Genomic DNA, 19,456 nt, shown 5'->3' on the forward strand with positions numbered 1-19,456 from the left:
CAGATGGTACCATCAGTGTTGTTGGTATTAATAATACTGATGGTACCAACTGTGTTGTTGGTAGTAATAATACTGATGGTACCATCAATGTTGTTGGTAGTAATAATACTGATGGTACCATCAGTGTTGATGGTAGTAATAATACTAATGGTACCATCAGTGTTGATGGTAGTAATACTACTGATGGTACCATCAGTGTTGATGGTAGTAATAATACTAATTGTAATATGAGTGTTGATGGTAGTAATAATACTGATGGTACCATCAGTGTTGATGGTAGTAATAATACTGATTGTAATATCAGTGTTGATGGTAGTAATAATACTGATGGTACCAACAGTGTTGTTGGCAGTAATAATACTGATGGTACCATCATTGTTGTTAGCAGTAATAATACTGATTGTACCATCAATGTTGATGGTAGTAATAATACTGATGGTACCATCTGTGTTGATGGTAGTAATACTACTGATGGTACCATCAGTGTTGATGGTAGTAATAATACTTGTACCGTCTCGTACCCGGGCGTTGACCAGAAGTCAAAGTTAACACATGGTTGGACCCCTCAAGGGACCCAAGGAAGAAAAGTCAACAGGTCGACCGCTCGTGACGTCGCCAAAGTAAGACGTCGCCCTAAAGTAAGACGTCGCCCTAAAGTGAGACGTCGCCAAGTAAGACATCGCCTATGGAAAGACATCGCCCATGTAAGACATCGCCCAAGCAAAGACATCGCCCAAGAGAGATGTCGGGCCTCGACAGTCCAGAACAGTAGCAAAGAGAAGAGAAAAGTGGCTTCAAGGCCACAAGTTCTAGGACCAGTAGGGGATATCCTGACTCGTGAAGTATCCACGCCACCGCTGGGAGACCCTGGAACAGATACAACCCATGAAAGGGCCATAACCAGGGGAGAACCACGTGCATGCTACGAGAGAAAGGAAGATACACCCCTAGGGCAAGTGATCTGTCATTGGGGCGCATGAGTTGGCACCCAAAAAGTCAACCCACGTGACAGAAGCACTTCGCAGAAAAGAGGGCTCACACGATGGAATAACCCTAAGTTGGGTGGCGGCGCTGTGGGACCCTCTGCACAGAATAACGATCAAGTCAGAGGGGCACGTGGCAATGCCCACGTGCTCATTAAAGGTTTCAGTGAAAGTTTGCCAAGGTACGCATTAATTCAGTTAAGATTCGAATATTCCAAGGAATGTTTTTTATACGCTTTCAATGCGCTTTCATGCGCTTTAATGATGAGAGGTGTATAAAAAGGGACCTTGGGAGCATTTGAAGGGGACGAGAGTTTTAACCTAATTCTCATAGTCACACAGAGCACAAACCCTAATTGTTCTTGACGGCGCACCAAGTTGTGAGCACAAGGAAATTAGGGCAACACAGTTTTAGCCCTTAAGTACAGTTTTCGACCCACCTCAGAGCATTCGTTCAAGTGTTCTGATACGGGGGTGCGTCACCTTTTGATGTTTCTTGCTAGCTGACTTGATCGCCGGAGTGAAAACGACCGCGAGTGCGTCCCATTGTTCACTTCATTTCAGGTACTCATAGACGGAGCAAAACGAAGGTGCCCTAACTTGCGAGGACAAGTCACGCGAAAAGAAGATCTCGGTCAACCGGCAGGAACAATACTGATTGTAATATCTGTTGATGGTAATAATAATACTGATGGTACCAACAATGTTGTTGGCAGTAATAATACTGATGGTACCATCAGTGTTGTTGGTAGTAATAATACTCATGGTACCATCACTATTGAGGGTAGTAATAATACTGATGGTATCATCTATGTTGTTGGTAGTAATAATACCGATGGTACCAACTGTGATGTTGGTAGTAATAATATTGATTGTACCATCAGTGTTGTTGGTAGTAATAATACCGATGGTACCAACTGTGTTGTTGGTAGTAATAATACTGATGGTACCATCAGTGTTGTTGGTAGTAATAATACTGATGGTACCAACAATGTTGTTGGTAGTAATAATACTCATGGTACGATCAGTGTTGATGGTAGTAATAATAATGATGGTACCATAAGTTTTGATGGGAATAATAATACTGACCATCTGTGTTGTTGGTAGTAATAATAGTGATGACACCATTTGTGTTGTTGGTAGTAAAAATAGTGATGACACCATTAGTGTTGTTGCTAGTAATAATATTGATGGTACCATCAGTGTTGTTGGTAGTAATAATAGTGATGGTACCATCAGTGTTGATGGAAGTAATAATACTGATGGTACCATTAGTGTTGATGGTAGTAATAATACTGATGGTAGTATCAGTGTTGTTGATAGTTATAATACTATTGGTACCATCAGTGTTGATGGGAGTAATAACACTGATGGTACCATGAGTGTTGTTGGGAGTAATAATACTGATGGTACCATGAGTGTTGTTGGTAGTAATAATACTGATGGTACCAACTATGTTGTTGGTAGTAAAAATACTCACGGTACCATCAATGTTGTTGGTAGTAATAATACTGATGGTACAAACAGTGTTGTTGGTAGTAATAATACTGATGGTACCATCAGTGTTGTTGGGAGTAATAATATTGATGGTACCATCAATGTTGATGCGAATAATAATACAGATGGTACCATCTGTGTTGTTGGGAGTAATAATACTTATGGTACCAATTGTGTTGTTGGTAGTAATAATACTGATGGTACTAATAGTGTTGTTCATAGTAATAATACTGATGGTATCAACTGTGTTGTTTTTAGTAATAATATTGATGATACCATTAGTGTTGTTGGTACCATCATTTTCGATGGTAGTAATAATACTAGTGGTTCCATTAGTGTTGTTGGTAGTAATAATACTGATGGTACCATCAATGTTTTTGGTAGTAATAATACTGATGGAACCAACTGTGTTGTTGGTAGTAAAAATACTGATGGTACCATCAGTGTTATTGGTAGTAATAATACTGATGAAACCAATAGTGTTGTTGGTAGTAATAATACTGATGGTACCATCTGTGTTGTTGGTAGTAATAATACTGATGGTACTAACTGTGTTGTTGGTAGTAAAAATACTGATGGTACCATCAGTGTTGTTGGTAGTAATAATACTAATGGTACCAATAATGTTGTTGGTAGTAATTATACTGATGGTACCATCTGTGTTGTTGAGAGTAATATTACTGATGGTACCATCAGTGTTTTTGGTTGTAATAATACTGATGGTACCAACACTGTTGTTGGTAGTAACAATACTGATTGTACCATCAGTGTTGATCGTAGTAGTAATACTGATAGTACCATCAGTGTTGTTGATAGTAATAATACTGATGGTACCATCAATGTTGTTGGTAGTAATAATACTGATCGTAACAACAGTGTGTATGGTAGTAATAATACTCATGGTACCATCAATGTTGATGGTAGTAATAATAGTGATGATAGCATCAGTGTTGTTGGTAATAATAATGCTAATGGTACCATCAATGTTGATGGGAGTAATAATACAGATGGTACCATCAGTGATGTTGAGAGTAATAATACTGATGGTACCATCAGTGTTGTTGGTAGTAATAATACTGATTGTACCAACAGTGTTGTTGGTTGTAATAATACTGATGGTACCATCAGTGGTTATGGCAGTAATAAGACTGATGGTACCATCAATGTTGATGGTAGTAGTAGTAGTGATGGTACCATCAGTATTGTTGGGAGTAATAATACTGATGTTACCATCAGTGTTAATGGTAGTTATAATACTGATGGTACCATCATTGTTGTTGGTAGTAATAATACTGATGGTACCAACTGTGTTGTTGGTAGTAATAATACTGCTGGTATTTTATTTGAATAAGAGTATTTTATTCCTAAATTTGGTGTTAATTGCAGATTTCTAAGGAAGATTGGAGATTTGGATTAAAGATGAATGATTTGTGCTAAAAAGATAAAGATAGAAGGTCCCAGAATGGAAAAAGATGCAAAGAAAGATTGGGCCTTTTTTATGTTTTATCATTTAGCCCATTAGCGCGACACAATAAACAACCTAAACCTAGAAAACTAGGATAAATAGAGGGCTAGAGGCCCAACCTTAGTGTACCAGATTGAGAGGAAAACATCATAGAGTGAATTGTAACCTAATTGGGAGAATGGAAGGTGATAGAAGTATGCGTGGCTAATTCTACCCTTTGGGATTGGGAGTAATCTGCTCAAACTCTTATGTATTGAGGTGATATTTTATATATTAATATTCAGTTCTTGATTGATTATCTGTATTGTTGTTTTACTTTTAATTTTCCGTGACAAATTGAGAATCTTAAATCTGACCGGGAGGTATTTTTAGGGTTCGGACCTAAACAACAATACTTAACATATTTGAGTGCTAGGAATAGACTTGAAATGTTAATTGCTATTAAACGTCTGAGCTTCGTTCTAAGTTGTTCTTATAAGTATGCGAGAGATCGATAGTTAGGGAACATTCTTAAGGATTTTATATGCGAGGAATCGATATAAATGATTTTTATACGGGCATCAATTTCAATTAAAGAACTTAATATTGACATGCTAATCAAAATACATGAGAGTGAGAGAGATGAAACCTAATCCCTATTTTTCCAATTGAAACAATTAATTCTTTGTCTGTTTTCTTATTGATCATCGCCAACACAACCACTTTCAATACACTTTTAATTGTTTTGTTCTATATTTAGCGATTATTGTACTTGATAATTCATTGTTCCTTGTGGGATCGATATCCGTCCTTAGGGACAATTATTACTTTTGACAAACGCGGTGCACTTGCCGTAAAAAGTCAACAAGTCTAGGACATGATGAGGGGAGGCTACACATGGAGCGTCTAGGAGGAAGCCTAGACCGTCTAGGACCTATTACTAGGTCAATGGCTAAGCGCATTCACGCCCAAATGGATGAAGCCACGGATGGAAGAGAGAAGGCCTTATACATGTTACATGGAGGCCCATTAGGGGTGGCTTAGTAATTAGTGTAGTGTTAGAAAGCATAAACTTGTCTTACACATGATTAACCCTAGATTTTGTGCACATTCTAGAAACTTGCTTATTTGGCCGGTCATGTGCCCATGTGCTCCATGTGGAGTCATTTCCATTTCATTAGAGAAGCATTTCATCTTCTCTTAGCTTAGGATTTACGGCCTCCTTGGCTTATAAAAGGAGAAGCAATCTCTTGTATTTTCCAAGATTAATGAGAGTAAAGTTATGCTGCCAACATTGTGCCATACTTTGCTTTTCCTTAGTTTCTAGGATCTAATCTTCACCTTCATCACCTACCATAGGGCTGGCCGAACCTCCCTCTCTCCACACACATCATGCACCTTCAAGATCACCATAGCTCTTAGGAGGATCTTGCACATTTACATCCATAGCTTTCGCACCATTTTTCACATGATTCCGAGAAGAGCACCATGAATTTGCCATCACTCAGTGTTGTTGCTAGTAATAATACTGATGCTACCATCAGTGCTTCTGGTAGTAATAATACTGATGGGACCATCAGTGTTGATGGTAGTAATAATACCTATGGTACCATCAGTTTCGATGGTAGTAATAATAGTGATGGTACCATCAGTGTTGTTGGTAGTAATAATATTGATGGTACCATCAGTGTTGTTGGTAGTAATAATACTGATGCTACCAACTGTGTTGTTGGTAGTAAAAATACTGATTGTACCATCTGTGTTGTTGGTAGTAATAATACTGATGGTACCAATAGTGTTGTTGGTAGTAATAATACTCATGTTACCATCAGTGTTGTTGGTAGTAATAATACTGATTGTACCATCAATGTTGATGGTAGTAATAATACTGATGGTACCAATAGTGTTGTTGGTAGTAATAATACTCATGTTACCATCAGTATTGTTGGGAGTAATAATACTGATGGTACCATCAGTGTTGATGGTAGTAATAATACTGATGGTAGTATCAGTGTTGTTGATAGTAATAATACTATTGGTACCATCAGTGTTGATGGGAGTAATAATACTGATGGTACCATGAGTGTTATTGGGAGTAATAATACTGATGGTACCATAGGTGTTGTTGGTAGTAATAATACTGATGGTACCATCAGTGTTGTTGGTAGTAATAATACTGATGGTACCAACACTGTTGTTGGTAGTAATAATACTGATTGTACCATCAGTGTTGATGGTAGTAGTAATACTGATGGTACCATCAGTGTTGTTGGGAGTAATAATAATGATAGTACCAACTGTGTTGTTGGTAGTAATAATACTGATGGTACCATCAGTGTTGTTGGTAGTAATAATACTAATGATACCAATTGTGTTGTTGGTAGTAATAATACTGATGGTACCATCAGTGTTGTTGGCAGTAATAATACTGATGGTATCAACAATGTTGTTGGTGGTAATAATACTAATGGTACCATTAGTGTTGATGGTATTTATAATACTAATGGTACCATTAGTGTTGATGGTAGTAATAATACTGATGGTACCATTAGTGTTGATGGTAGTAATACTATTGATGGTACCATGAGTGTTGATGGTAGTAATAATACTGATTGTAATATCAATGTTGATGGTAGTAATAATATTGATGGTACCAACAGTGTTGTTGGCAGTAATAATACTGATGGTACCATCAATGTTGTTGGTATTAATAATACTGATGGTACCATCAGTGTTGTTGGTACTAATAATATTGATGGTAGCAACTGTGTTGTTGGTAGTAATAATAATGATGGTAACATCAGTGTTGTTGGTAGTAATAATACTGATGGTACCAATAGTGTTATTGGTAGTAATTATACTGATGGTACCATCGGTGTTGATGGGAGTAATAATATTGATGGTACCATCAGTGTTGTTGGTAGTAATAATATTTGAAGGCACCTGTACCGTCCCGTTCCCGGGCGTTGACCAAAGTCAAAGTCAAAGTCAACACTAATTCAAAAGTCAGCATATGGTGGGACCCCTAAAGGGTCCCTAGGGTAGAAAGTCAACAGGTTGACCGCTTGAGGCGTCGCCAGGCATGGGTGTCGCCAGGAGTAGGCGTCGCCAGGGTGAGGCATCGCCAAGGAGTGGCGTCGCCAAGTTTAGGCGTCGTCGGGTTAAGGCTTCGCCAGGATAAGGCCTCAACGGTGTCACCCACGGGTAGGAAAGATCGTGGAGGGGGCGACACCACGAGAGGCCCCAGTACCTTAGAACAATAATAAAGAAAAGAGACAGGTGGGTTCAAGGCCATAGTTCTAGTACTAGTGAGGAGTAACCTGACTTGTGAAGTACCCACGCCACCTCTGGGAGAACCCTGGAACAGATACGACCCATGATAGGGCCACGCCCAGGGGCGAGCCATGTGCATGGTACGAGAGAAAGGTAGACACACTCCTAGGGTAAGTGACTAGAGGTTGGGGTGCATGAGTTGGCACCCAAAAAGTCACCCCCTTGCACCAGATGCACTTCGAGAAAGGAGGACTTACACGATGGATTATCCCTAAGCTGGGTTACGAAGCTGTAAGGGTCTCCACACAGAATAACGATCAAGTCAGAAGAACACGTGACAGTAATCACTAGATCATCAATGTTTTCCTGAAATTTCGCTAAGGTACGCATTGATTTAGTTTACGTTTCGAACGCTTTAAAGCACTTTCAATGCTTTAAATTCTTTAAACGTTTTAAACGCGTTGAACGTGTTTATACGCTTTAAATGCGCTTTAAGACGCCTTAAATGCTTTAGACATTAAAAGGGGCTTTAGACGTTTGGGACAAGGGGGGCTTTTGAGTTCTCAGTTTTACACACACAAACCCCAGTTGTTTTGCTCGCACAACCACTGTATGCACATGCAATTAGGGAAGAAAGCACTAGTTATCCAGTTATTTGACCACCTTCGAGCATCTAGGCACGATACTCCGAACAGAGGTGTATCGCATTTGATGTTTCTCGCCAGCTGACTTGATCGTCGGAGTGCAAACGGCCGCGAGGGCGCCCCTTTGATCACTTCTTTTCAGGTACACACTAACGGTGCAGAACGAAGGTGCCCTAGCTCGCATGGATAAGCCACGCGGAAAGACGTCCCTTGTCAATCGGCGGGAACAACACCATCAAAGTTGTTGCTAGTAATAATATTGATGCTACCATCAATGTTGTTGGTTGTAATAATACTGATGGAACCATCAGTGTTGTTGCTAGTAATAATACTGATGGTACCATCAGTGTTGTTGGTAGTAATAATACTGATGGTACCATCAGTGTTATTGATAGTAATAATACTGATAGTACCATCAGTATTGATGGTAGTAATAATACTGATGCTACCATCAGTGTTTTTGGTAGTAATAATACTGATGGGACCATCAATGTTGTTGGTAGTAATAATACTGATGGTGCCATCAGTGTTGATGGTAGTAGGAATACCGGTGGTACCATCTGTGTTGTTGGGAGTAATAATACTTATCGTACCATCACTGTTTTTGGAAGTCATAATATTGATGGTACCATCAGTGTGGATGGTAGTAATAATACTGATGCTACCATCACTTTCAATGCTAGTAATAAAAGTGATGATACCATCAGTGTTGTTGGTAGTAATATTTCTGATGGTACCATCAGTGTTGATGGTAGTAATACTACTGATGGTACCGTTAGTATTGATGGTTGTAATAGTACTGATTGTACCATCAGTGTTGATGGTAGTAATAGTACTGATGGTACCAACACGGTTGATGGTAGTAACAGTACTTATGGTACCATCACTGTTAATGGTAGTAATACTACTGATGGTACTATCAGTGTTGATGGTAGTAATACTACTGATGGTACCATTAGTATTGATAGTAGTAAAAGTAGTGATGGTACCATCAGTGTTGATGGTAGTAGAAGTACTGATGATGATAATAATACTGATGCTACCATCAGTGATGATGGGAGTAATAATACTGATGGTACCATCACTGTTGTTGGCAGTAATAATACAGATGGTACCATCAGTGTTGTTGGTAGTAATAATATTGATGGTACCAACTGTGTTGTTGGTAGTAAAAATACTGATGTACCATCAGTGTTGTTTGTAGTAATAATACTGATGGCACAATCAATGTTGTTGCTAGTAATAATACTGATGGTACCATCAGTGTTTTTGGTAGTAATAATACTGATGGTACCATCAGTGTTGATGGTAGTAATAATACTGATGGTACCATCAGTGTTCATGGTACTATCAGTGTTAATGGTAGTAATAATATTGATGCTACCATCAGTGTTTTTGGTAGTAATAATACTAATGGGACCATCAGTGTTGTTGGTAGTAATAATACTGATGGTACCATCAGTGTTGATGGTAGTAGGAATACTGATGGTACCATCTGTGTTGTTGGGAATAATAATAGTTATCGTACCATCAGTGTTTTTGGAAGAAATAATATTGATGGAACCATCAGTGAGAATGGTAGTAATAATACTGATGGTACCATCACTTTCAATGCGAGTAATAAAAGTTATGGTACCATCAGTGTTCTTGGTAGTAATAATTCTCATGGTACCATCAGGATTGATGGTAGTAATACTACTGATGGTAACATTAGTATTGATGGTTGTTATAGTACTGATGGTACAATCAGTATTGATGGTAGTAATAGTACTGATGGTACCAGTACTGTTGATGGTAGTAATAGTACTGATGGTACAATCACTGTTGATGGTAGTAATACTACTGATGGTACTATCAGTGTTGATGGTAGAAATACTACTAATGGTACCATTAGTATTGATGGTAGTAATAGTAGTGATGGTCCCATCAGTGTTAATGGTAGTCGAAGTATTGATGGTACCATCAGTGTTGATGGTAGTAATAATACTTATAGTACCAACAGTGCTGATGGTAGTAATAATACTGATGCTACCATCAGTGTTGATGGGAATAATAATACTAAAGGTACAATCAATGTTGTTGGCAGTAATAATACTGATGGTACCAACTGTGTTGTTGGTAGTAAAAATACTAATGGTACCAATAATGTTGATGGTAGTAATAATACTGATACTAACATCAGTGTTGAAGGGACTAACAATAGTAACGGTACCGTCAGTGTTGTTGGTAGTAATAATACTGATATTACCATTAGTGTTGTTGGTAGTAATAATACTGATGGTACCAACTGTGTGGAGGGTAGTAATAATACTCATGGTACCATCAGTGTTGATGGTAGTAATAATACTGATGGTAGCATCAGTGTTATTGGTAGTAATATACTAATGGTACCATCAGTGTTGTTGGAAGTAATAATACTGATGGTACCATCAGTGTTGAAGGGACTAATAATAGTAACGGTACCATCAGTATTGTTGGCAGTAATAATACTGATGTTACTATCAGTGTTGTTGGTAGTAATAATACTGATGGTACCAACGGTGTGGAGGGTAGTAATACTACTCATGGTACCATCAGTGTTGATGGTAGTAATAATACTGATGGTAGCATCAGTGTTATTGGTAGTAATATACTAATGGTACCATCAGTGTTGTTGGAAGTAATAATACTGATGGTACCGTCAATGTTGTTGGTAGTAATAATACTGATGGTACAATCAGTGTGAATGGTAGGAATAATACTGATGGTACCATCAGTGTTGTTAGGAGTACAAATACCGATGTTACCATCTCTGTTGTTGGGAGTAATAATATTGAAGGTACTACCAGTGTTGTTGGTAATAATAATACTAGTGGTACCATAAGTTTCGAAGGTATTAATAATACTGATGGTACTATCAGTGTTGTTGCTAATAATAATACTGATGGTACGATCAGTGTGTTTGGTAGTAATAATTCTGATGGTACCATCAGTGTTGATGGTAATAAGACTACTGATGGTACCATCACTGTTGATGATAGTAATAATACTGATAGTAGCATCAGTGTTGTTAATAGAAATAATATTAATGGTACCATCGGTGTTGATGGTAATAATATCACTTATGGTACCATCAGTGTTGATGGTAATAATAATGCTAATGCTACCAACAATTTTGTTGGTAGTAAAAATACTGATGGTACAATCATTGTTGATGGTAGTAATAATACTGATGGTACCATTAGTGTTGTTGGTAGTAATAATACTTATGGTACCATCAGTGTTGTTGGTTGTACCATCAGTGTTGATGGTAGTAATAATACTAATGGTACCATCAATGTTTATGGTAGTAGTAATACATATGGTACCATCAGTATTGTTGGGAGTAATAATACTGATGGTACCATCAGTGTTGATGGTAGTAATAATACTAATGGTACCATAAATGTTTATGGAAGTAGTAATACAGATGGTACCATCAGTATTGTTTGGAGTAATAATACTGATTGTACCATCTATTTTGTTGGTAGTAATGATACTGATAGTACCATTAGTGTTGTTGGTAGTAATAATACTGATGGTAGTAATAATATTGATGGTACCATCAGTGTTGATGGTACCATTAGTGTTTTTGGTAGTAGTAATACTAATGGTCCCATCAGTGTTGGTAGTAATAATACTGATGGGACCATCAGTGTTGATGATAGTAGTAATACTGATGGTACCATCAGTGTTGTTGGTAGTAATAATACTAATGGTACCATCAGTGTTGATGGTAGTAATAATACTTATGTTACCATTAGTGCTGATGGTATAAACAATCTTGATGGTACCATCAATGTTGTTGGTAGTAATAATATTGATGGCACCATCAGTGTTGTTGCTAGTAATAATACTGATAGTACCATTAGTGTTCTTGATAGTAATAATACTGATGCTACAATCAGTGTTGATGGTACTAATAATATTGATGGTACCATCAGTGTCGATTGTAGTAATAATACTGATGGTACCAGCAATGTTTTTGGTAGTAGTAATACTGATGGTACCTTCAGTGTTGTTGGTTGTAATAATACTAATTGTACCATCAATGTTGATGATAGTAGTAATACTGATGGTTCCATCTATGTTGTTGGGAGTAATAATACTGATGGTACCATCAGTGTTGTTGGTAGTAATAATACTAATGGTACCATCAGTCTTGATGGTAATAATATTACTTATGGTACCATCAATTTCGATTGTAATAATAATACTGATGGTACCATCAGTGTTGTTTGTAGTAATAATTTTGATGGTACCATCAGTGTTGATTGTAGTAATACTACTAATGGTACCTTTAGTATTGATGGTAGTAATAGGACTGATGGTACCATCAGTGTTGATGGTAGTAATAGTGATGATGGTAGCATCAGGTTTGATGGGATTAATAATACTTTTGGTACCATTAGTCTTGTTGGAAATAATAAAGTTGATGGTACCATCAGTGTGGGTGGTAGTAATAATACTGATGGTACCATTAGTGTTGTCGTGTTTTTGGGACTAATAATATTGATGGTAGCAACAATGTTGTTGTTAGTAATAAGACTGATCGTAATATCTGTGTTGATGGTAGAAATAATACTGATGGTACCATCAGTGTTGTTGGTAGTAATAATACTGATGGTACCATCAGTGTTAATGGTAGTAATAATACTGATGGTACCATCCGTATTGATGGTAGTAGTAATACTGATGGTACCATCTATGTTGTTGGGAGTAATAACACTGATGGTAGCATCAGTGTTGATGGTAGTAGTTATAGTGATGGTTCCATCTGTGTTGTTGGGAGTAATAATACTGATGGTACCATCAATGTTGATGGTAGTAGTAATACTGATGGTTCCATTTGTGTTGTTGGGAGTAATAATACTGATTGTACCATCAATGTTGTTGGTAGCAATAATACTAATGGTACCATCATTGTTGTTGGTAGTATTAATATTGATGGTACCATCAATGTTGTTGGTAGTAATAATACTCATGGTACCATCAATGTTGTTGGTAGTAATAATACTGTTGGTACCATCAGTGTTGTTGGTAGTAATAATACTCATGGTACCATCAGTATTGATGGTAGTAATAATACTGATGGTGTCATCTGTGTTGTTGGTAGTAATAATACTAATGGTACCATCAGTGTTGATGGGAGTAATAATATTGATGGTACCATCAATGTTGTTAGAAGTAATAATACTGATGGTAGCATCAGTGTTGTTGGTAGTAATAATATTGGTGGTACCAACAGTGTTATTGGTAGTAATAATACTGATGGTACCATTAGTGTTGATGGTAGTAATAATACTGATGGTACCATCAGTGTTGATGGTACCATTAGTGTTGATGGTAGTCGTAATACTGATGGTACTATCAGTATTGTTGGGAGTAATAATACTGATGGTACCATCAGTGTTGTTGGTAGTAATTATATTGATGGTACCATCAGTGTTGTTGGTAGTAATAATACCAATGGTACCAACTGTGTTGTGCGTAGTAATATTACTGATAGTACCAACAATGTTGTGGTAGTAATTATACTGATGGTACCATCGGTGTTCATGGGAGTAATAATATTGATGGTACCATCAGTGTGGTTGGTAGTAATAATACTGATGGCACTATCAGTGTTGTTTCTAGTAATAATATTGATGCTACCATCAGTGTTTTTGGAAGTAATAATACTGATGGGACCATTAGTGTTGATGGTAGTAGTAATACCGACGGTACCATACGTGTTGTTGGTAGTAATAATACTGATGGTACCAACTGTGTTGTTGGTAGTAATAATACTAATGGGACCATCACTATTGTTGTTAGTAATAATAGTGATTGTACTAATAGTGTTGTTGGTAACAATAATACTGATGGTACCATTAGTGTTGATGGTAGTAAAAATACTGATGGAACCATCAGTTTCGATGGTAGTAATAATACTGATGGTACCATAAGTGTTGTGTTAGAATATATGGCCTTAAACGAGAGGGGGGGTGAATTGTTTAAGATGGATTTTCGTAAACTTTTAAGCCTAGAATGAAAAATACTTGAAGAAAACCTTGACTAAGAATTCAGTTTTTCAAAACATAAAGCGAAAGCACAATATTGGAAAAAAAAATCGGTTGTTTTACCATAACAATCGGTTGTTTATACCTGTTTTTAATTGACAAAACTGAATTGAAAGAGATAGGGATAGAGAAATTGTACACAGTTGTTTATACTGGTTCACTCCAAATCAGGAGCTACATCCAGTCTTCTCAGAAACCCTGAGGATATCCACTAAGCAATCACCACTTGACAGCTTACACAACAACCAAGAGAATGACCTTGAACACCTCAAGAAACACACTCTCCTTGGCCAACACTAAGATTGCTGATCTTGAACACCTCAAGAACACACAACCAATCTCAGTAAAACACAGAAACGAAATTGTTCAACAGAGTACAAGGATTACACTTGTTACAGAAGATAATCTGAAATCAATACAAGCAGAATCATATTCCATCACTTTGATCAATCACAAACAACTTAGCGATCTCAACACTTTGAAAAACTCTCTTAGAAAAACTTTGTCAAAGATTCTTAATTCTTAAATTTGTTTTTCTGAATATATTCAAAGATGTAGTTTGTTATCAAATCTTAACAAACTCTTAAATTGCATTAAAAGATTGGTCAAAGCATTTAATGACTGGAGCGTAAGCAGTTAAATCATTTAAAGCTCAGTCAAAGAAAACAGTTTTTCTGTTATGGTCCCAAAACAAACAATCGGTTGTTTCCTCGAATAAATCGTTTGTTTTGGTACTTAACAGTTTAACCATTCAAAACAATTTTCAAACTTTTTCTCAAAACACCTAAGTACAAACAATCGGTTGTTTTTACTTAGTTTGAAATCATTTTGTTTTCACAAAGATTGAGAATGCTTATGCTTTAGATTTAATCATAGGGTGGATTACAACATATAAACTACCCCAGAACAAAGCTTAAACCAGCACAGCAACATCAAGCACAACAGAGGCTTCAACATCCTTCAAAGGATTTGGATTCTTCAAAGCTTAAACACCACATGGTTCAACATGTTGTTGGTAGTAATAATACTGATGGTACCATCAATGTTGTTGGTAGTAATAATACTGATGGTACCATCAGTTTTGTTGGTAGTAATAATACTGATGGTACCATCAATGTTGTTGGTAGTAATAATTTTGATGGTACCATCAGTGTTGATGGTAGTAATAATACTGATGGTAGCATCAGTGTTGTTTGTAGTAATAATACTAATGGTACCATCAGTGTTGATGGTAGTAATATTACTAAAGGTAATATCAGTGTTGATGGTAGTAATAATACTGATAGTACCAACAATGTTGTTGCTAGTAATAATACTGATGGTACCATAAGTGTTGATAGTAGCAATACTACTGATGGTACCATAAGTGTTGATGGTAGTAATCATATTGATGGTACCATCAGTGTTGATGGGAGTAATAATACTGATGGTCCCATCAGTGTTCTTGGCAGTAATAATACTGATGGTCCCATCAGTGTTCTTGGCAGTAATAATAATGATGGTACCAACAGTGTTGTTGGTAGTAATAATATTGATGGTACCATCAGTGTTGATGGTAGTAATGATACTAACGGTACCATCAATGCTGATGGTAGTAGTAATATTGATGGTACCTTCTGTATTGTTGGGAGTAATAATATTGATGGTACCATTAGTGTTGTTGGTAGTAATAATACTGATGGTACCATCAGTGTTGATGGTAGTAATAATATTGACGGTACCATCAATGTTGATGGTAGTAGTAATATTGATGGTACCTTCAGTATTGTTGGGAGTAATAATACTGATGGTACCATCAGTGTTGTTGGTAATAATAATACTGATGGTACCATCAGTGTTGATGGTAATAATAATACTGATTATACCATCAGTATTGATGGTAGTAATAATACTGATGGTACCATCAGTGTTGTTGGTTGTAATAATGCTGATGGCACCATCAATGTTGTATTTAGTAATAATATTGATGGTACCTTCAGTGTTGTTGGTAGTAATAATTTTGATTGTACGATCAGTGTTGATGGTAGTAATAATACAGATGGTACCATAAGTGTTGATGGTAGTAATAATATTGATGCTACCATCAGTAGTTTTGGTAGTAATAATACAAGTGAGACCATCAGTGTTGTTGGTAGTAATAATATTGATTGTACTATCAGTGTTGATGGTAGTAGTAATATTGATGGTACCATCTGTGTTGTTGGGAGTAATAATACTGATCGTACCATCAGTGTGTTTGGAAGTAATTATACTGATGGTACCATCAGTGTGAATAGTAGTAATAACACTGATGGTACCATCAGTTTCGATGCTAGTAATAATACTGATGGTATCATCAGTGTTGCTGGTAGTTATAATTTTGATGGTACCATCAGTGTTGATGGTAGTAATAGTAGTAATGGTACCAGCACTATTGATGGTAGTAATAGTACTAATGGTACCATCAGTGTTGATTGGAATAATACTACTGATGGTACTATCAGTGTTGATGGTGGTAATACTACTGATGGTACCATTAATATTGATGGTAGTAATAATACTGATGGTAGCATCAGTGTTGATGGTAGTAATAATACTGATGCTACCATCAGTAGTTTTGGTAGTAATAATACAGGTGGGACCATCAGTGTTGTTGGTAGTAATAATACTGATTGTACCATCAGTGTTTTTGGAAGTAATAATACTGATGGTACCATCAGTGTGGATGGTATTAATAATACTGATGGTACCATCAGTTTCGATGCTAGTAATAATATTGATGGTACCATCAGTGTTGCTGGTAGTTATAATTCTGATGGTACCATCAATGTTGATGGTAGTAATAGTACTAATGGTACCAACACTATTGATGGTAGTAATAGTACTGACGGTACCATCAGTGTTGATTGTAGTAATACTACTGATGGTACTATTAGTGTTGATGGTGGTAATACTACTGATGGTACCATTAATATTGATGGTAGTAATAATACTGATGGTACCATCAGTGCTGTTGGTAGTAATAATATTGATGGTACCATCAGTGTTGTTGGTAGTAATAATACTGATGTTACCATTAGTGTTGTTGGTAGTAATAATACTGATTGTACCATCAGTGTTGATGGTAGTAATAATATTGATGGTACCATCAGTGTTGTTGGCAGTAATAATACTGATGGTACCATCAGTGTTGTTGGTAGTAATAATTTTGATTGTACCATCAGTGTTGTTGGTAGTAATAATTTTGATTGTACCATCAGTGTTGTTGGTAGTAATAATACTGATGGTAGCATCAGTGTTGATGGCGGTAATATTACCGATGGTACCATCAATGTTGATGGTTATAATAATATTGATGGTACCATCAGTTTCGATGATAGTAATAATACTAATGGAGGGCCAAAAACTATTAGAAAAGTACTTTCATATGTCGTTTGTATCCAGTCATGGAAGCATGTCCAAAAAAAACATAGAAAAAGATAAAAGGAATAAAAATCAGTACGTTCTCTTTTCGAAAAAATATTTTTCCCAGTTTTGGTTGCTCTCGGTCTAGGACTTATTATGCCTTATTCCTCTGGTTTTTTTATTTGAAATTTTTACCAAACATTCTTTATTGTTTGTATTGAGTTGTGGCTGATATTTGAGCTTCAAAATCGTTCCACAAGATTTACAATGAATTTTTTATTCATCATTCGCATGACTGAAAGGAAGGTTCGTTTTTGTGTGAAACTGTTTGATCATTTTCTAACTGAATACTCGTGCATTTGAGCTTAAATTTGTCACATTTCGTCCCATATTCTGTTGATATTCTTCCTTAGGATTTCAACAAGAAATTCTTTGGGGAAAATGTTCCAGAAACTTCTTGCAATCAAAGGTGCTCCTCTTTCCAGATTTCCGAAATTTTGCCCTAGTTTTTGCAATTTTATTCTGAGTTCATATTGCGCTGAAAAGTTCTGAAAACACTTAAACAACTACTTTCATATGTCTTTTGTATCGATTCAAGGAGGCACGTCAAAGAGAACACACATAAAAAGATATAAGGAAGAAAAGGCAGGACGTTCTGTTTTCAGAAAAAAAGTTTTTCAGTTTTGTTTGCTCTCGGTCTGGGACTTATTACACCTTATGCCTTGGGTGTTTTGATTTGAAATTTTTACCAAACATTCCTTATTGTGTGTATTCATTTGTGGCTAAGATTTGATCCTCAAACTTTTTCCACAAGATTTGCAATGAATTTTTTATTCATTATTGTCATAACTGAAAGGAAGGTTTCTTTCTGTGTGAAACTGTTTGATCATTTTCTAACTAAATACTCTTCCGTTTCAGCTTAAATTTGACATGTTTCGTCCCAAATTCTGTTGATATTTTTCCATAAGATTTGAACAAGAAATTCTTTTTGGAAAATGTTCCATAAATTTCTTGCACTCCAAGGCCCTCTTCTTTCCAGATTTGCAAAATTTTGTCCTTGTTTCTGCAATTTTATTCTGAGTTCATATTACTCTGAAAAGTGCCAAAAACTCTTACAAAAGTACTTTCATATGTCGTTTGTATCCAGAAAAAGAGGCATGTCTAAAAAGAAAATACAGAAAAAGATATAAGGAAGAAAAGTCAGGACGTTCTCTTTTCGGAAAAACAATTTTCCCAGTTTTGTTTGCTGAAATTGTCGATTTGAGCTAAAAAAATTTGTGTTTCGTCTCAAATTCTTTTAGGATTCTTACATAAGATTTCAACATGAAATTATTTTTGGAAAATGTTCCAGAAATTCTTGTAGTCCAAGGCGCTCCTCTTTCCATATTTGCAAAATTTTGCCCTAGTTTATGTAATTTTATTATGAGTTTATATTACGTGAAAAAGTTCCAAAAACACTTACATAAGTACTTTCATATGTCATTTGTATCCAGTCAAGGAGGCACGTCCAAAAAGAAAACACAGAAAAAGATATAAGGAAGAAAAATCAAGACGTTCTATTTTGGGAAAAATCAATTTTCCAGTTTTGTTTGCTCTCGGTCTGGGACTTATTACGCCTTATTCCTTGGGTCTTTTGATTTGAATTTTTCCCAGAGATTCCTTATTGTGTGTATTCGGTTGTGGCTGAGATTTGAGCGTCAAATTCGTTCCACAACATTTGCAATGAATTTTTTATTCATCATTGCCACAACTGAAAGGAAACTTCGTTTTTGTGTGAAACTGTTTGATCATTTTCTAACTGAATACTCGTCCGTTTGAGCTGAAATTCATCCCAAATTCTATTGGGATTCTTCCATAACAAGAAATTCTTTTTGGAAATGCTTCATAAACTTATTGCACTTTAATGCGCTCCTCTTTCTAGATATGCGAAATTGTGTCCTACTTTCTACAATTTTATTATAAATTCATATTACACTGAAAAGTTTCATAAACACTTACACAAGTATTTTCATACGTCATTTGTATCCAGCCAAGGAGGCACGTCCAAAAAGAAGACACAGAAAAAGATATAAGGAAGAAAAGTCAGGACATTCTGTTTTTGGAAAAACAAATTTACGAGTTTTGGTTACTCTTAATATAAGACTTATTACG

General features: G+C 36.2%; 1 protein-coding gene across 1 annotated transcript; it reads left to right on the forward strand.

The window, feature by feature from the left end:
• Window positions 1-227: 227 nt before the first annotated feature.
• LOC137809234 (uncharacterized) lies at window positions 228-17,811 on the forward strand. The gene is made up of 19 exons (XM_068610368.1): window positions 228-517; window positions 1,700-2,086; window positions 2,187-3,000; window positions 3,151-3,717; window positions 5,374-5,710; window positions 5,865-5,937; window positions 6,093-6,448; window positions 7,826-7,910; window positions 8,297-9,037; window positions 9,106-10,335; window positions 10,490-11,019; window positions 11,066-11,069; window positions 11,123-12,352; window positions 12,436-12,701; window positions 12,760-12,787; window positions 13,045-13,309; window positions 13,369-13,814; window positions 15,049-16,912; window positions 17,719-17,811. Exons 1-19 carry the CDS (start codon window positions 228-230, stop codon window positions 17,809-17,811), a joined length of 9,606 nt encoding a protein of 3,201 aa, XP_068466469.1.
• Window positions 17,812-19,456: the final 1,645 nt, after the last annotated feature.

This window comes from Phaseolus vulgaris, chromosome 2 (assembly GCF_000499845.2).
Source record: "Phaseolus vulgaris cultivar G19833 chromosome 2, P. vulgaris v2.0, whole genome shotgun sequence".
NCBI classification, from domain to species: Eukaryota; Viridiplantae; Streptophyta; class Magnoliopsida; order Fabales; family Fabaceae; genus Phaseolus; species Phaseolus vulgaris.

Coding starts and splice junctions, on each gene's coding strand:
- LOC137809234 (XM_068610368.1), top strand. CDS start 228: ATGAGTGTTGATGGTAGTAATAATACTGATGGTACCATCAGTGTTGAT. Junction 7,911..8,296: donor AGAGGTGTATCGCATTTGAT/GTTTCTCGCCAG, acceptor TGCTACCATCAG/TGTTTTTGGTAGTAATAATA. Junction 16,913..17,718: donor CTGATGGTACCATCAGTGCT/GTTGGTAGTAAT, acceptor ATTCTTCCTTAG/GATTTCAACAAGAAATTCTT.